Source organism: Balaenoptera borealis (genome assembly GCF_965194805.1).
Source record: "Balaenoptera borealis genome assembly, chromosome: 14".
Classification (NCBI taxonomy): domain Eukaryota; kingdom Metazoa; phylum Chordata; class Mammalia; order Artiodactyla; family Balaenopteridae; genus Balaenoptera; species Balaenoptera borealis.
In genome coordinates this window covers 51,288,879-51,309,434 of record NC_138875.1, presented here as the reverse complement: position 1 = coordinate 51,309,434, position 20,556 = coordinate 51,288,879, and the positions used below count along the sequence as shown (strand labels likewise).

At 46.0% G+C, this 20,556-nt stretch overlaps 1 protein-coding gene across 7 annotated transcripts in view; it reads left to right on the top strand.

Annotated features, from left to right (window-relative positions):
- LAMA3 (laminin subunit alpha 3) overlaps positions 1 to 20,556 on the top strand; it is a 241,691-nt gene that overhangs the window by 139,852 nt on the left and 81,283 nt on the right. For all 7 annotated transcript variants that reach the window (XR_014234427.1, XR_014234428.1, XM_082355461.1 and 4 more), the window contains 5 exons: positions 369 to 573; positions 13,238 to 13,382; positions 14,112 to 14,252; positions 15,730 to 15,891; positions 18,548 to 18,646. Coding sequence is in view for 5 of the 7 variants with exons in the window: in XM_082355461.1 (XP_082211587.1) it covers positions 369 to 573; positions 13,238 to 13,382; positions 14,112 to 14,252; positions 15,730 to 15,891; positions 18,548 to 18,646 (752 nt within the window). In the remaining 2 variants the exon portion in view is untranslated. The remainder of the gene's footprint in view (positions 1 to 368; positions 574 to 13,237; positions 13,383 to 14,111; positions 14,253 to 15,729; positions 15,892 to 18,547; positions 18,647 to 20,556) is intronic.

Here is a 20,556-nt window from a genome sequence, read left to right as displayed (position 1 = left end):
TGACGCGGAGGCCCTTCAGGGAGCCTGAGAAGAGCTGATCCTCTGACGGAGGACAGGCCTCACGTTAGAATGACATGTAACTGCAGCTCGGGGTCAGGGGGCGCCTTAGGGTGTCTACCTTGGTGTCAGTAGCTCCAGCTGTGCCGCACTCAGCTCCTGCACGTTGTGTCCACCATGAGCGTTGGGTGTGGTCGGTCTTGGCCCCAAGAAAGGGGCCTTTCAGATAAACCACACTCAGTAATGCCATAAGGGAAGAAAAGCAAGACCTTTCTCCCAGACCCCTTGGAAGGTTCTGGAAGCCCTGGTGCAGTCCTGCTGGAGGTCAGGGGCATCTAACCCTTTCACCGTGTCTCTTCATCCCTGGCCAGCATGCACCTGCGGCCGGCGCCTTTGTGAGGAGATGATGGGCATGTGCCTTTGCCCGCCCCGCACGGTCAGGCCCCAGTGTGATGCGTGTGAGACACATTCCTTCAGCTTCCACCCGCTGGCCGGCTGCGAAGGCTGCAACTGTTCCAGGACGGGCACCGACGGGGCTGCCACCCCGGAGTGCGACAGGGACCATGGACAGTGCAGGTGAGGCCTGGCGGACTAACCTGTTTCATCCTATGGTGGGAAGGGAAGACGCTGTCCGTCCCCACACCGGTCCCCGTTACTTCCCGCTTCGCATGGGCCCCGAGACTGCTTGAGATGACCTCAGGGTGATGCTTCCACCCAGGATGGGTGTGGTGTTTGGAGCGTCTGGTCCCCTCGGGCTCGGGTGGCCTGGCAGAGCCTGGGTGAGCAGATGGCTGTCTCCCGAGGCCCGAGCAGCCTCGCCGTCCACTCCAGCCTCGTTCCGCGTGTGCGTGCGATACGTGCATGATTACGTGATCAGTTCCATCTCCTTGGTCACCGGCTGGTGAGCATCTGTTCGTTTGTACTGAGGTCTGGGCTCCAAACCCTCTCTCTCGTAAGCTGGTAGTTTTGTTAAGGACGGTGCTTGATGAAGTCTAAAATCCCGAGCCTGCTGCCCTGACTCAGATGGGGGAGCCGGAGGCGGTGCAGGGGCCTCCACAGGGGGGCTCCATGTGGGTAGGGCGGCAGGGTGGGCAGTACCCGCTGGAGAGCCTGACCTGAGAGGCGGGGCTGCCTCCCGGACCACCGAGGTCCAGCACGCAGCTGCTGAGAGACAAGAGGCAGACGGCGGCTCAGACAGATGCCAGGGGGCCAAGAGGTTCGCTCAGCAGGTCAGCTCCGCATTGGAAACCAGAGGGTGTTGTCACGTGACTCCAGGTGATCAGCCTGATCTTGGCAGGAGGAGAGAGTGGCCACAGGGGGTGAAGAACAGGATCCAGTCTCCTAGAAGAAAAGGCTGGAAAGAATCTGATAGGGGTTATGTGGCAGGAAAACTGAAGCAGAGCTTCTGCCATCCAGGCCGGTGTGACCTGTGCAGGAGAAAGCGTGAGGCTTGCCCCAGCCCTGCACTCCCCCCTCCCCCCCACCCCCAGGCACGTGGATGTAGGCGTCGGTGCCTGTGACCCCGGTGTGAGAGCCAGGAGGGGCCGTGGCTGCCAGTGGCAGGCGTCTGCTCCTCCAGCTCCAGGGCAGCTGTGTTCGTTTCCCGTGGCTGCTGACAAATGGCCACAAACTGGTTGTCTTCAAACAACAGAAATTTATTCTTTGATGGTTCGAAAGGCTAAACGTCTGAAATCAAGGTGTTGCTCTTTCTAAAAGCTCTAGGAGAGACTGTTCCCTGCCTGCCTCTTACCTTCCCGTGTTGCCGGCAGTCCTTGGAATTCCTTGGTTCTGCCTCTGTCGTCTCATGGATTCTCCTTGTGTGTCTCTGTCTTCACATGGCTTTCTCCTCTCTGTGTGTGTCTGTGTCTTTCTTTTCTTTTTCTTTTTTTTTTTTTTTAGCCTTTGAATTTTTTAAAACTTTAAAAAAAATTGACGTAGAGTCGATGTGCAATACATAGTGTCTAAGTTTCAGGTGTACCACATGGTGATTCACAATTTTTAAAAGTTATACTCCGTTTATAATTATTATAAAATATTGGCTATATTCACTGCACTGTACAATATATCCTTGTAGCTTATTTATTTTATCTTTTATTCCTATTTTTCTTTTTTGAAGTATAGTTGATTTACAATGTTGTGTTAGTTTCAGGTGCACAGGGAAGTGATTCGGTTATACACATATATGTATATATCTATATTTTTTCTATTTTTTCCATTATAGTTTATCACTATATATTGAATATAGTTCCCTGCGCTATACAGTAGGACCTTGTTATTTATCTATTTTATATATGGTAGTGTGCATCTGTTAATCCCATACTCTCAGCTTATCCCTCTCTCCTTCCCCAGTAGTAACCATAAGTTTGTTTTTTATGTCTGTGAATCTGTTTCTGTTTTGTAAATAAGTACTATTTTTTTTAGATTCCACATATAAGTGATGTCATATAATATTTGTCTTTCTCTGTCTGACTTAACTTTACTTAGTATGATACGCTCTAGGTCCATCCATGTTGTGGCAGAAGGCATTATTTCATTCTTTTTTATGGCTGAGTAATATTCCATTGCATATATTATATACACCACATCTTCTCTATCCGTTCATCTGTTGATGGACACTTAGGTTGCTTCCATGTCCTGGCTATTGTAAATAGAACTGCTATGAACATTGGGGTGCATGTATCTTTTCGAATTAGAGTTTTCATCTTTTCCAGATATATGTCCAGGCATGGGATTGCTGGATCATATGGTAACTCTATTTTTAGTTTTTCGAGAAACCTCCATACTGTTTCCCATAGTGGCTGCACCAATTTACTTTCCCACCAACAGTGTAGGAGGATTCCCTTATTTATTTTGTATATAGTAGTTTGTACCTCTTAATCCCCTACTCCTATCTTGCCCCTGCTTCCCTCTCCCCACTGGTAGCCTCTAGTTTGTTCTCTATATCTGTGAGTCTGTTTCTATTTTGTCATATTCACTAATTTGTTCTAGTTTTTAGACTCCACGTGTAAGTGATATACAGTATTTGTCTTTCTCTGTCTGACTTATTTCACTCAGCATAATACCCTCCAAGTCCATCCATGCTGTTGCAAATGCAAATTTTCATTCTTTTTTATGGCTGAGTAGTATTCCATTGTATATATACCTGTGTCTTTCTTTTTTTATAAGGACACCAGTCCTATTGGACTAGGGCCCGCCTTACTCCAGTATGACCTCATCTTAACTTGATTATGTCTGCAAAAACCCTATTTCCAAATAAGGTCACAATCTAGGTACTGGGGATTAGAACTTGAACGTACCTTTTGGGGACAAAATTCAACTCTCTATAGCAGCAACGTTTACTTTTCCTGAGGAAGGACCTTTAACCACACTTCTGATTGTTGCCCAACATCTAACTAACAGTTCCTTTGTCCTCTGGGAAGGAAGCTGAGTGAGAATTTGAGTCATGGAAGATTCCAAGTCTTTAAAACCACAGGTTGTGAGTCCTCCGTGAGTCAACTCGGTTGCCTATCCTTCTCCAACTATGAGCCTAAATGGAATGTGACGGGTACAAAGAATTTTGAGGCGTTATCAGAGAGTTTTCATCACATACATTAGGTTCTGGTCCCTTCAGTGCTTACGCTATTCTCTGGAAGGAAGTCAGGCACTTAGTTCATTACTAAAGACTTTGCATTGGGTTCCGAATGCACCAATAGGCCTGTGAACATGTCTGACCTATTTCCAATAAATTCCTGATTCATGAGGCACTTCGTGTGGAAGCACAGGCTTCTACCAGGACCTGCAGGGATGCTGCAGAACAAAAAGATGCACTGTGCCCAGGAGTTGCTTGCTGCCTTGTGGCTGGAGAAGATGGATAAGTGGGAAGCGCAAAGGACCTAGATGTGCCAGTCATGACCCAATCAACTTTGCAGAAGAAGTGAGAGACCAGACCTAAAGAAACTGTAGAACTAGAACTGGCTTCAGAAAAGGAAATCCAGGGTGTTATAAAAAGGGAAACAGATTGAACTAGGAATAATATTCCTTTTCGTATATTTGAAAAACAAGTCTAAGGAAAGAATCCAACGTCTTTATGTGGAATGGGTTTGCATGAATCCTTCAGAAGAAAGAACAGTCTGACAAATAAGCGGGATAAGCAGAGAGGGAGGTCTTAGCATTAAAATCCTTTGCTGAGGGCTTCCCTGGTGGCGCAGTGGTTGAGAATCTGCCTGCCAGTGCAGGGGACACGGGTTCGAGCCCTGGTCTGGGAGGATCCCACATGCCGCGGAGCAACTGGGCCCGTGAGCCACAACTACTGAGCCTGCGCGTCTGGAGCCTGTGCTCCGCAACAAGAGAGGCCGAGACAGTGAGAGGCCCGCGCACCGCGATGAAGAGTGGCCCCCGCTCGCCACAACTAGAGAAAGCCCTCGCACAGAAACGAAGACCCAACACAGCCAAAAAAAAAAAAAAAAAAATCCTTTGCTGACTCAAGGGACTAGGAATCTGGATATAAGAAAGGCTGAAAGAACAAGGTTCCATTTGAACAGCAGAATGAGCAATGCATAACCTTGGGAAAAATAAAGCAAAAAACTAGACGGAAGAACAGGAGAGGAGATAAACAAGGGGATGTGGAACAGTTACTGGGAGATGGAATCCTGGCAGAGGACGAAGCCCAAGACTCTGTAGTGGCTCCAATCACAGCTGCATGAAGACACTCAGAGCCCTAAATACTGAAAACATTACAGTGCCTCCATATTTAATTAAAAATAAAAACTTACTAAAGCCACAGAATAAGTGCCAACAAGTCCAACAAAGCTCTGTTTTTCCATGGTGACTAGTTCAGTTTTTCTTTTGAAAACAGAACACCCACGTGAAGAGTTTGGGGCTGGGGGTAGAGGTTGGGGAACCATGTACATGGGTTAGAGTGAGAGAGGACCCCAAGGAGAAGGTGTGGACACACAGGAGGGAAAACAGGTGTGGGTCCTGGAGGGGGTCCCTATGTTTAATCATAGGAGGCAAAGGAGCCAAGGAGGTGGAGAAGCAGTTTTCAGGCAGGAAGAGAAGCAGGAGAATTCACTGTCTGAGAACCAGTGGGAGAGTTTTAAAAGGAAGTGGATGGGGGGCTTCCCTGGTGGCGCAGTGGTTGAGAATCCGCCTGCCAATGCAGGGGACACGGGTTCGAGCCCTGGTCTGGGAAGATCCCACATGCCGCGGAGCGACTGGGCCCGTGAGCCACAGTTTGCTGAGCCTGCGCGTCTGGAGCCTGTGCTCCGCAACGAGAGAGGCCGCGACGGTGAGAGGCCCGCGCACCGCGATGAGGAGTGGCCCCCACTTGCCGCAGCTGGGGGAAGCCCTCACGCGGAAGCGAAGACCCAACACAGCCATAAATAAATAAACCCCCCCCAAAAAAAAGTTAAAAAAAAAAAAAGGAAGTTGATGGTCAGCAGAAGAAATTGCTGCAAACAGGACCTCACACACAGTTTCTCAATGCTGCCACCACAGAAAAAGGAAACTGAGAACGCATTAAAAACTGTAAAAATCAGTTAAGGCACCATCTATGAGAGAGAGATTTACCATAGGATGTTAGGTACAAATTCTAAGGAGAATTTAACAAACCTTCATTAGCCAGTGATGGTTTAGTAGACTAGAAAATTCCTAACTCAGGACTGAGACATGTTGTATAGTAGTTTTGCCCACACCCGAGGGAACATCAACAGGAATGGAATCTCATTGACCTGCATGGCACGCAAACCAAGATGTGAAATTATTTATCTTGACATTACCAAAAAGACTGTAATCACCTAATGGGATGACACATCTTTCCATGATCAAAGTGGATTTGTCATGAAAGGGCCTTGGCAGATAATGTAAGAAAAACGTCAATTTATTACATGACTGTAAATTGCACAAATTACCCATGATAATTCCAGTGTTGATGCCAAAAAAGCTTTTGATTGCCTAAAGGAATATTTCTTTAGAAAATATTAGAGGAAAGAATGCTCCCCGCTGCCCCTGAAAATATCCTAATGAAAATGAAGAATGTGTTTAGAGGAACCTAACATTCAAGTAAAAGAAGTAATCAAAGATACCTGGAACTTGCAATAAAAAGAAAAACATATCCTTTCTCAGTGATACAACAGACTCTCTTACAGTTGTACAAGTTATCACAAATCACAAAGCTGAAAAATTTGAATTTTCAAATTTTATTTGACTATTTAGAGGTATTAAAGTTTATCATACTAAAGGGAAATCAAACTGTTATAAATATTAATCTCCTTTAAAATGAATTACAGAAATAATTGCAGCAATCCACAATACTCAATTTGTTCTTAATTGAAACTAGTGTTGTAATTTTAGACACAACTGGAAATAAATTCAATTGGAGCCATAAAATTGAGTTCTTGCTTATCTTTGTCATGAACTAGCCAGGAGACTCTGGGCAAGTTGCTTTGCCTTCCTTGGTCTCAGCTTCCTAATCTATAAAATGAAGCTTGGTAAAATCATCTCCAACTTCCCACCTAAATTTAAAACTCTGATTCTGTTTCTTCTTCCATCTCTGATTGTATCACAGAAAATATTACAAAAGTATATTGTATAAATGATAAAAAGTCCATTGTTTGGAACAACTCTATTGGGATTGTGGTCTTAAAGATGCTTATATTGATCAAAATTTCATTTTTTTTATAGCATCACAGTAATTGAATCAGATATAATAGCAATGAAAAAGTACATTTGCATCTGCTTTTAATAGTGGGTGATTGTACCATCAGATTCTTTGAACAAACGAAAGCGCTAGAATAGCCTCAGAAGATTTTATCAATCAGTGACAGATACACAGATGCTGGGAATCACTGCTTTAAAAGACTATCGTCACGTCGATGACTTTCAAGACATTTTAAGATTAATTACAGGAGATGGCAGTTCACCTGGACATCCAGTGAAACCACATGTGCAAACGTGCCTTTTCAGAAGAGCAGCAGCAAAAGGAAAGCCATTTTGGGGGGACCTCTATCTCAGCCAGTCTCACAGATTTACTAAATGTGTTAGATGGAGAAACAAAATACCAGAAAAGGTCGTAGACTTGGCATTCTGGGAACAGAAGTACTTCCAGCTCGGCAGAAATCCACGAGCCCTAACAACCTGGAGGAGCAATCCCTTTGATGCACCTCATCAGATGATAGGAATGGTAAATTCCAGACAGCGTGCAGGCAGGTGCTGGGACACGGTGGTGAGCAGGGCGGATGGGGATAGAGTTCAGAGTTCTCACTTACATTTCCTCTGTCCCAGAGGCACCTACCTTTTACAGTTCTTTAGAGGATTAAATATCCTGTGTGAAAACCCTTAGAAGAGTACCTGACACACACTTGCACCCAGTATTAGCTGTTGTTATTATTTGCCAAGCACTTGGCTGTCTGCCTTCTGCCCTTTATGCTTTGTCCTCCTGAAGCCCCACCCATTCTCCTGGCTTCAACCACCCGACCCTTGATGATTCCCAGATCCAGAGCTCCAGTCCTGATCCCTGACAGCTGTCTTATCCCACATTTGTTGAAAATCAGTTCTACCTGGGTTCCCCTATTGGCTTTCCTTAGGGGGGGGGCCTTGGCGGACAAGTCCCCTGACCTCTTTGAGCTCCTGTGCCCTCACATGTATAATGAAGTGTTAGATTAGATGATCTTTAAGGGCCCTCTCAACTCCTAAATTCTACACTGAGTCCATATCTGAAACCATTGCCATTGTCTTGCCTTTCAGGCCATTCCTCTCTTTGATTTTTTTAAAAAAATTCTACATATTGGTGACAGCCTCCCCCCGGTCCCCAAAGCCTGAAATCTCAGCATCACCTTAGAGTCAATTCCTTTTTCCTACAGTCACTCAGGTGTCAACTTCTAACAAAGTGTGTATTATCCCCCTTCCTTCGATGGCCCCCTGCAGGTATTTCCACCTGGTGAAGTCCTTTTTTTACCACTTCCTGGGTGAATGATCTTAGTCTCCGAACTGACCTTCCTTTTCCTGGCTTCCTTCCTTCCTTCCTTCCTCCCTTCACCTTTCTTTCCTTCCTTCCTTCCTTCCTTCCTTCCTTCCTTCCTTCCTTCCTTTCTCCTTAATTGAAGGGGAATATGCTAGTACACAATTATACTGGGATTTAAAAATCGATTTTCTCCATAATCTTGTTATTAGTACATAGAGAATGTTGATAAATGCACATATGTTTATGATTTCATCTTCTTGGTGTGTGGAGTTTTTTAAAAACTAGGATGAAACATTTTCTTCAGTCCCTGTGATTTTTTTTTTTTTTTTTGGCTTTAAATTCTACTTTATCAGTTAGTATGTTTTATGACTGAAACCATATCCAGCGCCTACTCCAGTTTGGGTGCTGTGCTTCGTGCCGAAGGCACACATACCTGCTAACGAGAGGTCATGGTCTGGTAGGGGAACCTCTACTAATCAATAATGACAGTGCAGCATAATGAGTGCCGTACTGTGTGCAGGCTGCTGGGGAGTGGAAGTGGCTCTGACTGGCACCACGTCCATCACATTACTCTTTGCATAAGAACCTTCCTCAAAAAAAATAAAAAATAAAAAAAAAAATAAAAAAATAAAAAAAAAATAAAAAAAAAACCTTCCTCAAGTCTCCATTGTCTGAGAAAATAAAGACCAGCTTTCCGTGGTGATCTGGCCCCCACTTACACTAACTTAAGCCTTTTTTCACCTTCTCTGGTTTTTCTCACTTTCTCTAAACACTATTTGCCTAAGTTCAGTTCTTCAGTTATCAGTTCTCCTTTCCCCTCTTCTGTTACCCCCAAATTATCCACATCCTTTAAGGATTCTGTATGAAAGGTACAAATGCAAAGAAGGCATGAAGCCGCTGCAAGCCCACAGAGGTACCCTTGTCATCACATTGCCGAAAGCTAGTTCTAAGCTTAGCCATCCCATCTCTCACGTGATTACCTAACTTTCTGCATCTCTATGTCCCATGTCCTCAGTGAAAATGCACGAAGGTCAAGACTGGCTTATTCTACTTTTTTCCCTCCCTCCCATGTCCCCTAAAACGAGGATGTGTATATATCAATAGAAGGCACTCAGTAATTATAGGATGAATAAATGAATGAATATAAGGTAGACTTTGGATTCTAGATTAAAACTGAACTTGAATGGAATACAATATTAAGGGGCCCGTGGTATTTAATGAGCAAAGGGTAGAGTTCACCCTAATGCCTGACTTTCTGGTGACCTGTGAGACACACGAGCACCCACACACGTGAAGGTGTCATTGCATAATGTTTGGCCCTGAGCTCATTGCCATGGAGATGACTTCACTTGACCCGCATCCTCGGTGCTGCTACTCTGCACCTCCTGGCAGCAGCAACTGGAACCTTCTTGCCGTTGCAGGAAGGGCAGCACCTCCGGTAGCACAGAGTCTCCCTGGAGGAGTGTGCAAGGTCAGGCTGACTTCAGGTCATTTTTAAAAGACATTCAGCCAGACTTTGAGGAGGAAGTTTCCTTTTTATTCCCTGTTGTCATGGCACCACCCAAAACTCCTTTGGTTGCCTGTTTTTGCACAGGATTCACGTGTTCAATGCTCTCGGCGTTGCGTTACACAGAATCCAGACATCGTATTTTCCATGTTGTGGTGAACCCTTGCCCATCAGTCCCACCCGGGGTCCTTGGGTTCAGCTCCCAGGCCACTGCTGCTATCACTCTGTTCAGCTTTCTGCTTTTTTCTATCCGCTCTTCTGTGCTCGGTTGCTACCTACGTGCTGGGTGAGGCTCAGCGCTTCATCCCACGTTACCGGCGCGGTTACACCCTCTCTGCCCAGCTCTCCCTCCCACCACGTCATCCCACGGACGCCCTGAAATAAACAGGCAGACGTTTCTCCTGGTCTCGACAAGCGGCTTGTGCAGCTGTCCACCCTGCATAATACTCCCCTTCCTTTCTTTTCCAATGAAGTGAAAATATAAGAAAGAGGCTCCCGTCTGCCTGTCCTCACCTTCAAGGCCCGGGTCCAGGTCAGCGCTCAGGGTCACTTGTCCCCCGGAGGCACTCAGGGTGTGAGGGGCTCGTGGGCACCAGCCTTCCGTGAATGCACCTGTTGGCCAGCAGCCCTGTGTGTTTGCTGAAAGAAGCATCCTGGACTTCAGGACGACAGGCTGCCTGGATGGCACTTTGTGACAAGAGCGCCGTCCACGGCATCCTTTTCCTCACTGCCAGGTGGGAGGAGCAGGGAACGCCCAGGCTAAGTCGGGTCATTGCCAAAGTTCCTCCTCTGATCTAGGTTTCTTCTTCCAGGCAGTTTTATTTGGAGGGGTTATCTGTACTCTCCCTTCCCATCTCTCACCCACCAGGGTTCTTGTGCTCCAGAAATAGGGAGTCATCTGGGAGCAGTCAATTTTCTGCTGGCCCGTGATTGCATTTAGTTTGGGATTCACAAGAAGAGAGTAGGTGTTCTTAACCTGGGCCTAGGAACAAAATTGTGTGTGCTAGAAAGAGAGAGAGAGAGAGAGAGGTGATGTAACCTGTGAGTGGGTGGAAGTACTTTTCTGAGAAGATGGCCCATAGTTTCTCCAGCTTCCCAGAGGGTCCCTGACCTCTTCCAGAGTTTGCAGCAATCGCTCCAAGCAGACTGCTTCCACCTTCCGCCTAGAGCACTAGAGGTGTGATTTGGAGAATACTTTTCTTCCTCACGGAAACAGTCTCTGCAGGTATCAGGGAGGGAGGGAGATGAGGGGGTGGGGCTGTGCTGAATGACATTTGACCTATCAGCAGGCCTTGCAGGTAAAAGTGATTTTGTCTTTTTAGGTGTGGTGAGTGGGATAAAGGGAAACACATCTGCTCCCCTTGGCTGATACCATAACAGGAGTAATGATAGCAAATACTTATGTGTGCACGGCACTCGTCTAAGGTTTTTAGATTTTTATTTTATTTAATTCTCACGGTAATCCTATGAAGTGGGTATTATGAGCTACTTTTACAGATGAGGAAAGTCAGTTGTAAAGAGATTAATTGCTCGAGCTTCCCGTTAGTAGCAGAGTTGGGATTCAAACCTAGGCCGCCTGGTCCCAAGTTTGTGTTCTTAATCACGTACAGAATTCTTTACTTAATTATAAGCAGATATTTGCCAAAGGCAAACTTACTGGGATATAAAGTTATATTTGTCTTTTTTGGGGATGGTCCCTGGGGTGAGATTATTTTTTAAATTGAAGTATAGTTGATGCACGATATGATATAAACTACAGGTGTACAATATAGTGATTCACAATTTTTAAAGGTTATACTCCACTTACGGTTACTATAAAATATTGGCTATATTTGCTGTGTTGTACAATATATCCTTACAGCTTATTTTATACATAATAGTTTGTACCACTTACTCCCCCGCTTCCCTCTCCCCACTGATAGCCACCAGTTTGTTCTCTACACCTGGGAGTCTGCTTCTTTTTTGTTATATTCACTAGTTTGTTGTATTTTTTAGATTCCACATATAAGTGAGATGATACAGTATTTGCATTTCTCTGTCTGACTTATTTCACTTAGCAGAACGCTCTCCAAGTCCATCCATGTTGCTGCAGATGACAAGATTTCATTCCTTTATATGGCTGAGTAGTATTCCATTGTATATAGATACCATATCTTCATTATCCTCGAGTGAGATAGGCGATAGCTTACATTTGGTAGCAAGTTAACGATAAAATATTTCAAATCAGATTATACTCCTAACAGTCTAATAGAAAGCAGATTTCCGAATACTTTCTTGGGACCGACAAGAAAAAAATCAGTATGTAGATCCATCAGGCTTCAGCTGTGGAGCTCAGTGACCAAGCTGCCTCTTCCTCTCCTCACCTCTCGGGTGTTGGGCTTCTCAGCCCTGAGAAGCCTGTAGTGTTTTCTCAGCCACTCTTGTGCTCAGAGCTCCCAGAGCCTCCTTGGAGCCCAGCCCCACTCAGGCCATTTCCCTCCTCCCTCCCTGCTCCACTGTCCAGCCAGACCACTGGGGGGCCTCCTTGCCTTCTGTCCCCTCACCCAGACCACAACGAGCCCCAGCATCGGCACCCTAAGATAGTTTGGAACCCATCCCCCCATCCATACTGGGTACCTCTGCCCTCGTTCGGCCGCCTCATCTACCTGCTGTGGAACTGATCTCAGCTCAGTCCTTCACACACAGCCATCCGCCCTCCCACCTCTCTGAAAGCTTTTCAAGATGACGGTGGTCCTGGGAGGCAGCGGCTACTGCTTCCCGGCTCCCGCAGACGAGGAAGCAAGGCCTTGAGAAGTTGGATAACTTGCTGAGACGCTGTCTCTAATACATGTGAGAGCTGGGGTGGAACTCTGGCCAGTCCGCCTTCAGTGTGCAGGGCTCAGCCCCGTGCTTCAGGGCCCTGGGACAGTGTCACAATGGCCGGCCCCCTCCCGCCTCTCCAGGCTCGTGGTTCAGCATCCCTGCTCATACCCCTGCTCCAGGAGCACCCGCTGCGTTCCCTGCACATGCCAAGCCGTGTCCCCCCGTTCCTGCCGTCTGGGACGCCTGCCCCACCTCCTACCCCGGGACACTTGGCCTTTTACACTCAGCTCAGGCATCAACTCCCCCAGGGATGCTGGGTCCGAGCTGGCCCTCTAACCCCTGTTTAGATCCTGTGTGTATATCGTTCACATTTCCACCTCAACACTTACCTTAAGAGCTCTCAGGCCCAGGGTCTGTGTCCTTCTGTGCACCCCAGAGCCTAGTACCAAGCCTGGCCCTTGGAATCACATCAATGATGGTCATTGTTTTTTTTTAATTAAGGTATAACTGACATGTAACATTATATTAGTTTCAGGTGTATACATAACGATTCAATATTTGTGTACATTGTGAAATGATCACCATGGTAAGTCTAGATAACACCCGTCACCGTACATAGTTAAAAATTTTTTTTTCTCATGATAAGTATTTTTAAGATTTACTCTCTTACCAACTTTTAAATATGCAATGCGGTGTTATTAACTATAGTCGCCATGCTGTACATGACATCCCAGGACCTGTTCATTTTATAACTGCAAGTGTGTATCTTTTGACCCCTTTCATCATCAGGATGACGGTCACCTTGAGCTATTTTGTGTGAGTGCCTTGTATCCGCTTCTCTCCATTCTGCCTTGGACGCTAGCACCCCGTGGACAGGCCCTGTGTCTATTTAACTGGCTTCATACAGCAACTGCTCTGCGGCAGTGCAGGTCGGCTCTAGAAGTGTGTGTAGAAGGATGACGAGGACGTTTGCTTCCTTTGCTTAAGTACAGATGCAAGCCCAGAATCACAGGGCGGCAGTGTGACCGGTGTGCTTCCGGCTTCTACCGCTTCCCTGAGTGCCTCCCCTGCCAATGCAACAGAGATGGGACTGAGCCAGCAGCCTGTGACATGGGGACAGGGTCTTGTCTCTGCAAGGTAAGACAGAACGTGCAACGCTGGAGAGGTCGGCCACTGACCATTGTGGAGGGTCTTCATGCTGAGTCATTGTATAAAAATCAGTGGGAAATGGGGTTGACCCAAGATAGATTTCCATAATGACTATGGCATTTTCTAGGCATTCTCATTGGATAGAAATAGTTAGAAGCGAAGACCTCCCCCCCCACCCCCGCCCCCGCACTGCTCTTGTCCTTTGAAGAGGCCACAGACCTCCTTAAGAATCTGATGACAGATATATACTGTCTTCAGAAAAATCGACACAAACGTTTGTCTATAATTTCAGGAGGTATGTGGGTTCCCCTGAAGCCTATTCCTGTCCCATGCACCCCAGGTTAATCGTCTCCCTCCAAGGCGTTCTGCGGGGTGCAGGAGAGCTCCCGAGTCCCAGTGGATGTTCTAAGGTGGTAGTAAGTGGGATGAACCTGTCCCCCCCCCCATATTGTGAATCCTTCTGGTGCTCTTTCTCTACCTTCAGGTTGCCAAAGGGCATCTTAGGAAATTCAGGAAATCCTCTCTTCCATTTGTACATGGTATACAAGTTTAAATCATTAATGTGGTAAAAAAGCTTAACAGCCGTGCAACTCTGGATGCTTTTTTAGCATCCATGTTCTATCATCTTATGTCGATACTTAATTTGTGCACGTAGCTCTCTTCAATCAGAGAACCTTTGGAAGGAATGATCTCTCGTTTCATGTTTTTCTTCAATAGGAAAATGTGGAAGGTACAGAATGTAACGTGTGTCAGGAAGGGTCATTCTACCTGGACCCAGCGAACCCCAAAGGTTGTACCAGCTGCTTTTGTTTCGGAGTCAGTCATCGTTGTCACAGCTCGCATAAGAGAAGAGCTAAGGTAGGCAGGGCATTAGACTCCTTTTGTTTTCATTTAGTACTTCCAAATGAGGAAGTAATGCATTGGCATGAAACGTGAAGGGTTGTGGGGTTTGTAGCATCTTGCTTGGTTCGAATGTTAAGCGTTGTGCTCGCTGGTCCTCAGCCTGCAGTGTTCTGTCCCCAGATGTCCTCATGTCCCTCAGTTCATCAGCTCTCTGCTCAAGTGTCTCAAGAGCTTAGAGATGCCATCCTCACTCTGTGGCTTCACCCTTCTCTGTGTACTTCATAGCATGTGTCACAGTTCTAAATCTTGTTTATTACGTATCTATTTTCTCCACCACTCACATGTAGGCTGCTTGATACAATCCCAGTGCCTTGAGCAGGATCTGGAACATAGTAGATGCTCAATAAAAACTCATTAAATAAATGGAGTTAGTTGTTCTTGTCCCTCGTTTCTTCTTATCTGCTTATCTTCCTCTTTTACTTTCCTTCTCACCTGTTTTAACCACATCTTGTCTTTAGCCACTTTTATAATTAACTCCAGGAAGCTAAAACTTTTGTTGTCTTCATGATTCCATGAACCACTAGTCTCATGCTTGCTTTCTTGTGTGACATGTCTTAATGTCCAACAAGTACTCAAAGAGAGATTATTTTCTCTATTTTATTGCCTGCCTCCTGAAAGGAATGCAGGCTTGTAATTGGAAAAAAAAAAAAAATTAGTTTGTAAATCCACCCTGAAGTCTCCCCTTCTTACCCTCAGGGGAACCCGGAAGCATTATTCTGAATCTATGTCTTGTCAGTTCCTTCTTTTTCTTCCCCTCGTAGTTTAACTCCTGGCTTCCTTTGTGATCCGGGGAATATTTAATTTTGATGCTCCTTGGGACTTCCCTGGAGGTCCAGTGGCTAAGACTCCATGCTCCCAATGCAGGGGGCCTGGGTTCGATCCCTGGTCAGGGAACTAGATCCCACATGCCACAACTAAGAGTTCTCATACCGCAACTAAAGATCCTGCCTGCCGCAACTTAAGACCCAACACAGCCCAATAAGTAAATAAATATTTAAAAATAATAATAATTTTGATGCTCCATTTAGAGAAAAATAATGACAGCAGTCCACTGTATTCCGCATCACATTTTCTAAGGAGCTCACCATTAAAATGTGCCCACAGTCCTAGTTATTATTCACACCCTTATTTGTGTATTATTTGAATATTTATTGAACACCTACTAAATGTCAGGAACCAGGATGCGTGCTGGGCTACAAGGATAAGTCCCACGTGCATCTGGTCACTACCCTTTGAGAATTCCTAGTTGCGGTGGGTCAGGTGGGGGCTGAGTGGGAGTGGGCCCCCTCACTGGAGTCAGACACGAGAGGAGATACCGGAGGGAAGCCTTTGAAGTAAGTTGGCTGCCCCACGGCTCTTTCTACCTGCATAATTCAACCATCGCCAGAGACGCCATGGGCACACGTTTCCATCCGTTGCCTCTGTGTTTCAGTTTGTGGATATGATGGGCTGGCGCCTGGAGACGGCGGACGGAGTGGACATCCCCGTCTCCTTCAACCCGGGCAGCAGCAGCGTGGTGGCCGACCTCCAGGAGCTGCCCTCAACGGTTCACAGCGCGTCGTGGGTCGCCCCGCCTTCCTACCTGGGGGACAAGGTAACCATGTCCTGCTGTCCTCCCGCGCTCTTGCTGGACCTCCTCCATCACTGCACGGGCATCATTTACTGGATGTCTGGAAGGAAGGTTCTGGAAGTTCAGGTTACTAAAACTGAAGAACTTCGGTTAATCACAAATGCAGAAGATGGAGAGGCTGAGGGTGTACGGGCCTCAGCGGCCCACATGGTTGCTCACCAGCAAAGGAAATCCTGCACCAGGTTCTCCCTGATTTTCACTTAATGCCAAAGAATTTACCTCTGGGGAAATAACCATTTAAATAATATCTGCCGCGAACGGCACATGTATGCTTTTAAATGCCAATGCTGAGAATTCTTTGTTTTAAAGCAGAAGAAGGGCCCCTTGTCAGGAAAACAAAAGCTGAGAAGTGACTCATGAGCTTATTAAAAGAAGCACAGGATCCAGTGACAGCACGGCTTTCATTAGTAGAGTCACGTGTGGTTATGAATACATTTTATTTCTTTTTTTAAAATTTTTATTGGGGTATAGTTGATTTACAATGTTGTATTAGTTTCAGGTGTACAGCAGAGTGGCTCAGTTGTACATATACATATACCCACTCTTTTTTTAGATTCTTTTCCCATATAGGTCATTACAGAGTATTGAGTAGAGTTCCCTGTGCTGTACAGTAAGTCCTTATTCGTTATCTATTTTATATGTAGTAGTGTGTATATGTCACAGATGTAAAAAACAAACTTATGGTTACCAAGGGGGGAAGGGGGAGAAGAGGGATAAACTGGGAGACTGGGAGTCACGTGTGGTTCGACGCTCCTTGGGGAGCTTATAATGGAGTTGCTTTTCCTTTGCTGCGTAAATTATTATTCCAGGATCTGACCACCTACACTCATTTATATGGACAGATGTGTGAGCATCCCATAGAAACATCCTCAGGTGACATATGCACCTGGTGGCCCAGGATAGAGCTTTGGAGAAGGGGTGGATTTCACAGAGCCCAGCCCAGGCGATGCCATAGTCTCACATCTACAATGACTGAATATTCGGCCCTTGTCAGCCTGAGCTCTCTGATTCTGTCTTCAGGTTGAAGGACTATGGATTTTGACCTCTGAGCGTGGGGAATGTTGCTCCTTTCATATGACCCCACTTCTCCCTCACGTGATATACCTCTTCACGTCCACATGGCGAGCCCTGTACTTACTGGTCATCTAGTCCTGGCTAACAAATGACCCACAAACTTGGAAGCTTAAAGCAACAGACCATTATTTTCTTGCCCAATTTCCATGGATCAGGAATCCAGGAGTGGATGGCTCGGGGTCTCTCATGGGGTTGTGGTCAAGCTGTCAGCCAGGGCTGCAGGCATCTGGGACTGGAGGATCCACTTCCAAGCTCACTGGCGTGGTTGTCAGCAGGCCAGTGTTCCTGGCTGGCTGGTGGTCAGAGGCCTCAGTTCCTATTCACATGAGGCGCACCATAGGCTGCCTAAGGGTCCTCATGACATGGCAGCTGGCTTCCTCCAAAGCAAATGAGAGAGAGGGAAAGAGGTGGGTGGGAGGGGAGAGGAGAGAGAAAGAGAGAGAGAGACAGGGAGGGAGAACAACATTTTTGTAACCTAATTTCAGAAATGACACACCCTCACTTCTAACCTATTCTGTTCATTAGAACCCAGTCACAAAGCCCAACCCACACTCCGAGAGGAGGATTAAGCTCACCTCTTGAAAGCAAGAATATCAAAGAATATGTAGACATATTTTTAACCTTCTCAGCCCATCAAAAAGGCAATACTTAATCTCAGTAAGATGATTCAAGATGTTACCTTGGAATACTTCCAGATTCTAAGGTCATAACTCTGTGAAGCTGTGTAGGCTGTAGGTTCTAGGGAGGAACTTCAGTGGATTGGGAGCCCCGAAGGGCTGCCTCTCCTCCCTGCTCCAGCTTATTTGCATCTCCAGTAACGGTATTTTGTCTGCCTTCCCTGAGATGATGTTGCCTCTGATTTCTATCCTTCGGTCACTCCTTCCTTCTTGATCAGTTTTCACTTTAAGGGTGGGAGATATCAGGACCAGAGGTGAAGTCGCTGTCTAAAAAAACCCATGATCATTCACCTCCATGTTTCCACCACCATCATGCTGCGGAGGCAGCACTGAGAGGAGGCCCATATACCTGGTGGTACAGGCGAACATGGCTTATGCATCCAGGAGAATGCAGAATCACTTAGGAAATATTCACCATCTGCCCTCAGGGGAAGTTTTTTTTTTGACAATTTATTTTTAGAGGTTCATTTTGTAACTGATAGATATTAACCACATCTCTCCATTAAATAGGAAAGCAATGGCCTAGATTTCTTAGAATAGCTGTGGATTAAATAGACATTTTGGTTTAGTCATCATCTAGAATAAAAGGATCTTATTTGTTTCTGCGTGACTATTTTTCTTTTTAACAGAAGTATCTTCTTGCTTGTAAAACTCAATCATGTTCGTATTAAACATCTTACTTGATATAACATGGTATAAAGTAGAAAGTTAAAATACCATCTTCAATTCCACTCAGTAGAAATGACCATTGTTAACAGGCTGATTGTGTATCTTTCCAGATCTATGTGCCAGTGTACTTTGTAGATGAGTTAGTGTTGCCATGGTCTCTTTTAATGCTTGTGCTATTAATCCTACTGTTTCAATTTCAGGTTTCCTCATATGGTGGCTACCTAACCTACCAAATCAAGTCCTTTGGACTGCCTGGTGACATGGTTCTTCTGGAAAAGAAGCCAGATGTGCGGCTCACCGTACGTGTCAGAACACGACCCAAGTAGCAGAGAGTGGCGGTTGCAATTGGTGCCAATCCAATTTTAGGACATCTTGATAAGTGGCCTACAGAAAGTTTGGCTTAAGTCATTTCCAATATTTTGTAGAAACTCAAAGGGAAGTTTAGAGCATGCAGCACCTCCTCAGGATCCTTGGTCCCTGACCATCCCAGCCCCAAATGGTTTCTCTTTTCTTCCCTTCCAAAGAACTTAACCATCTCTCACTTGGAGTCTCACAATCACTGCCTCATCATAAACTTGTTTTATGTCTCTATCTTTCAATTTTGTCTCACAAACGTTTTTGAGACCTCCCTGTTTGCAAAGTCACATTGCTGGGCTCATAAAGGACAGGTGATCCCTGTCCTCAAAAAAAAGTGTAACCAGGAGGGGAGATGAGAGAAATGACCAAAGACCTACAGTCCACTGAACAGTAAGCCTTTGAGACAGTGTCCAGACAAGACTCTGTGGGAGCGGGAGTCCAAGTGGGGGCTTATGTAGTCAGTGCCCTCAGAAGACTTCATGGAAAAGGTTAGTTTTGAGCCACGCCTTTAAGAATGAGCGTGAGAGGAGAAACACCCTTCCCCTTCCCCGGCAGAGAGTAAGTTGAACCTAGGCAGAGGAGCAGCCCTCCAGGGGTGAGCAGTCCAAGTTGGCTGTGTTATCAGCATGTGCCGGGCCATTGAAAACAAGCCCGGAAGGGTAGGAAGGGGGGTGTTTAATGCCGTGATGAGGAATTTGGCCTGAGGTAGACAGTGGGGAGCCCCTTTGGTTTTCTGAGAAGAGAAGTGACACCCGCATGCTATGTGCCAGGCACACAGTCCAGAACTGCAATCTGGAAAATTTCCTTGAGGTAAGGGGTGATATCACATCCTGCATTGAATCCCCTACAATGTACAGAACCTCACACATGGGGTGAGGTGCCATAGCCTGAACTTGTGCCGTAATTAATGCAATGCAATTCCAGCTTCCTGAAGGGTTTTCTTGTGCCATTCACAGTATAAGAGGGGACTGGAAAATCCCACATGCCTCATGCCAGATGAGGGCCTTGCATTCTGGTAGCTTTTTGTGTTCAGGCATGGCCGTGTTGTGTTTTGTTTCTACTGGCACCCAAGTGTATTGAACTGTTGTTTTAAAAGGTTCTCAAAGGAACCTTTGCAAAACAACTTGAAAAGGAAGCACTCAAGATTTTAGAGTTATAGTCTAAGGAAAAATAGTTCCACGATAAAAATACTGTTATGACATGTTGTATTTCAGCTTCATTATTTTTGCAGAGCATCTCAAATTCAGGCCATTAGTATGCCTATATTTTACTGCCTATATTGTTATGCAGACTGTTGGAATTCATGGAGAAGTGATGACCAAAATTTCTTCTTAATTTATCTTCAAACATGGAGAGTAATTTAGGCTCACGAAACATTTACTCCTCTGCTTTGTTCCAAACCACTGAAGTTAAAAGCCTATGGGCATGTTTCTTAGATTAAAGTTTTCAATTAGTGATCGCAGATAATGCTCTTCTTTCTGAAAACTGGCTCTAATGAATGAAACCCTTTGGGGTTTGGTGCTACAACGGAAAAGCTGTACTTCTGTGTGTGGGTGTGGGGTGAGAGTGCTGCTGGTGGGTGCTGACCCTCCCGTTGGACCCTCGAGAGCCACCGTAATGGGGACGGGCGTGCGGAGGCTAAGTGAGCAGGGCTGGATCCTGCAGGATATGGGCTGCAGGGCTCATTCCTCCCCCACGTGCCAGCTCTGCCTGCCACTCCCTATCTATGCAACCAGCCCCGCCAGCCCCGCCAACCTTCTACCCTCCCCGCCCTCCCCACTAACCCACCCCCCAAAGCACTTTCTCGCTACCCGTGCGGTCCTGTAGGCAGTAAGGAAACCAGCACCTCATG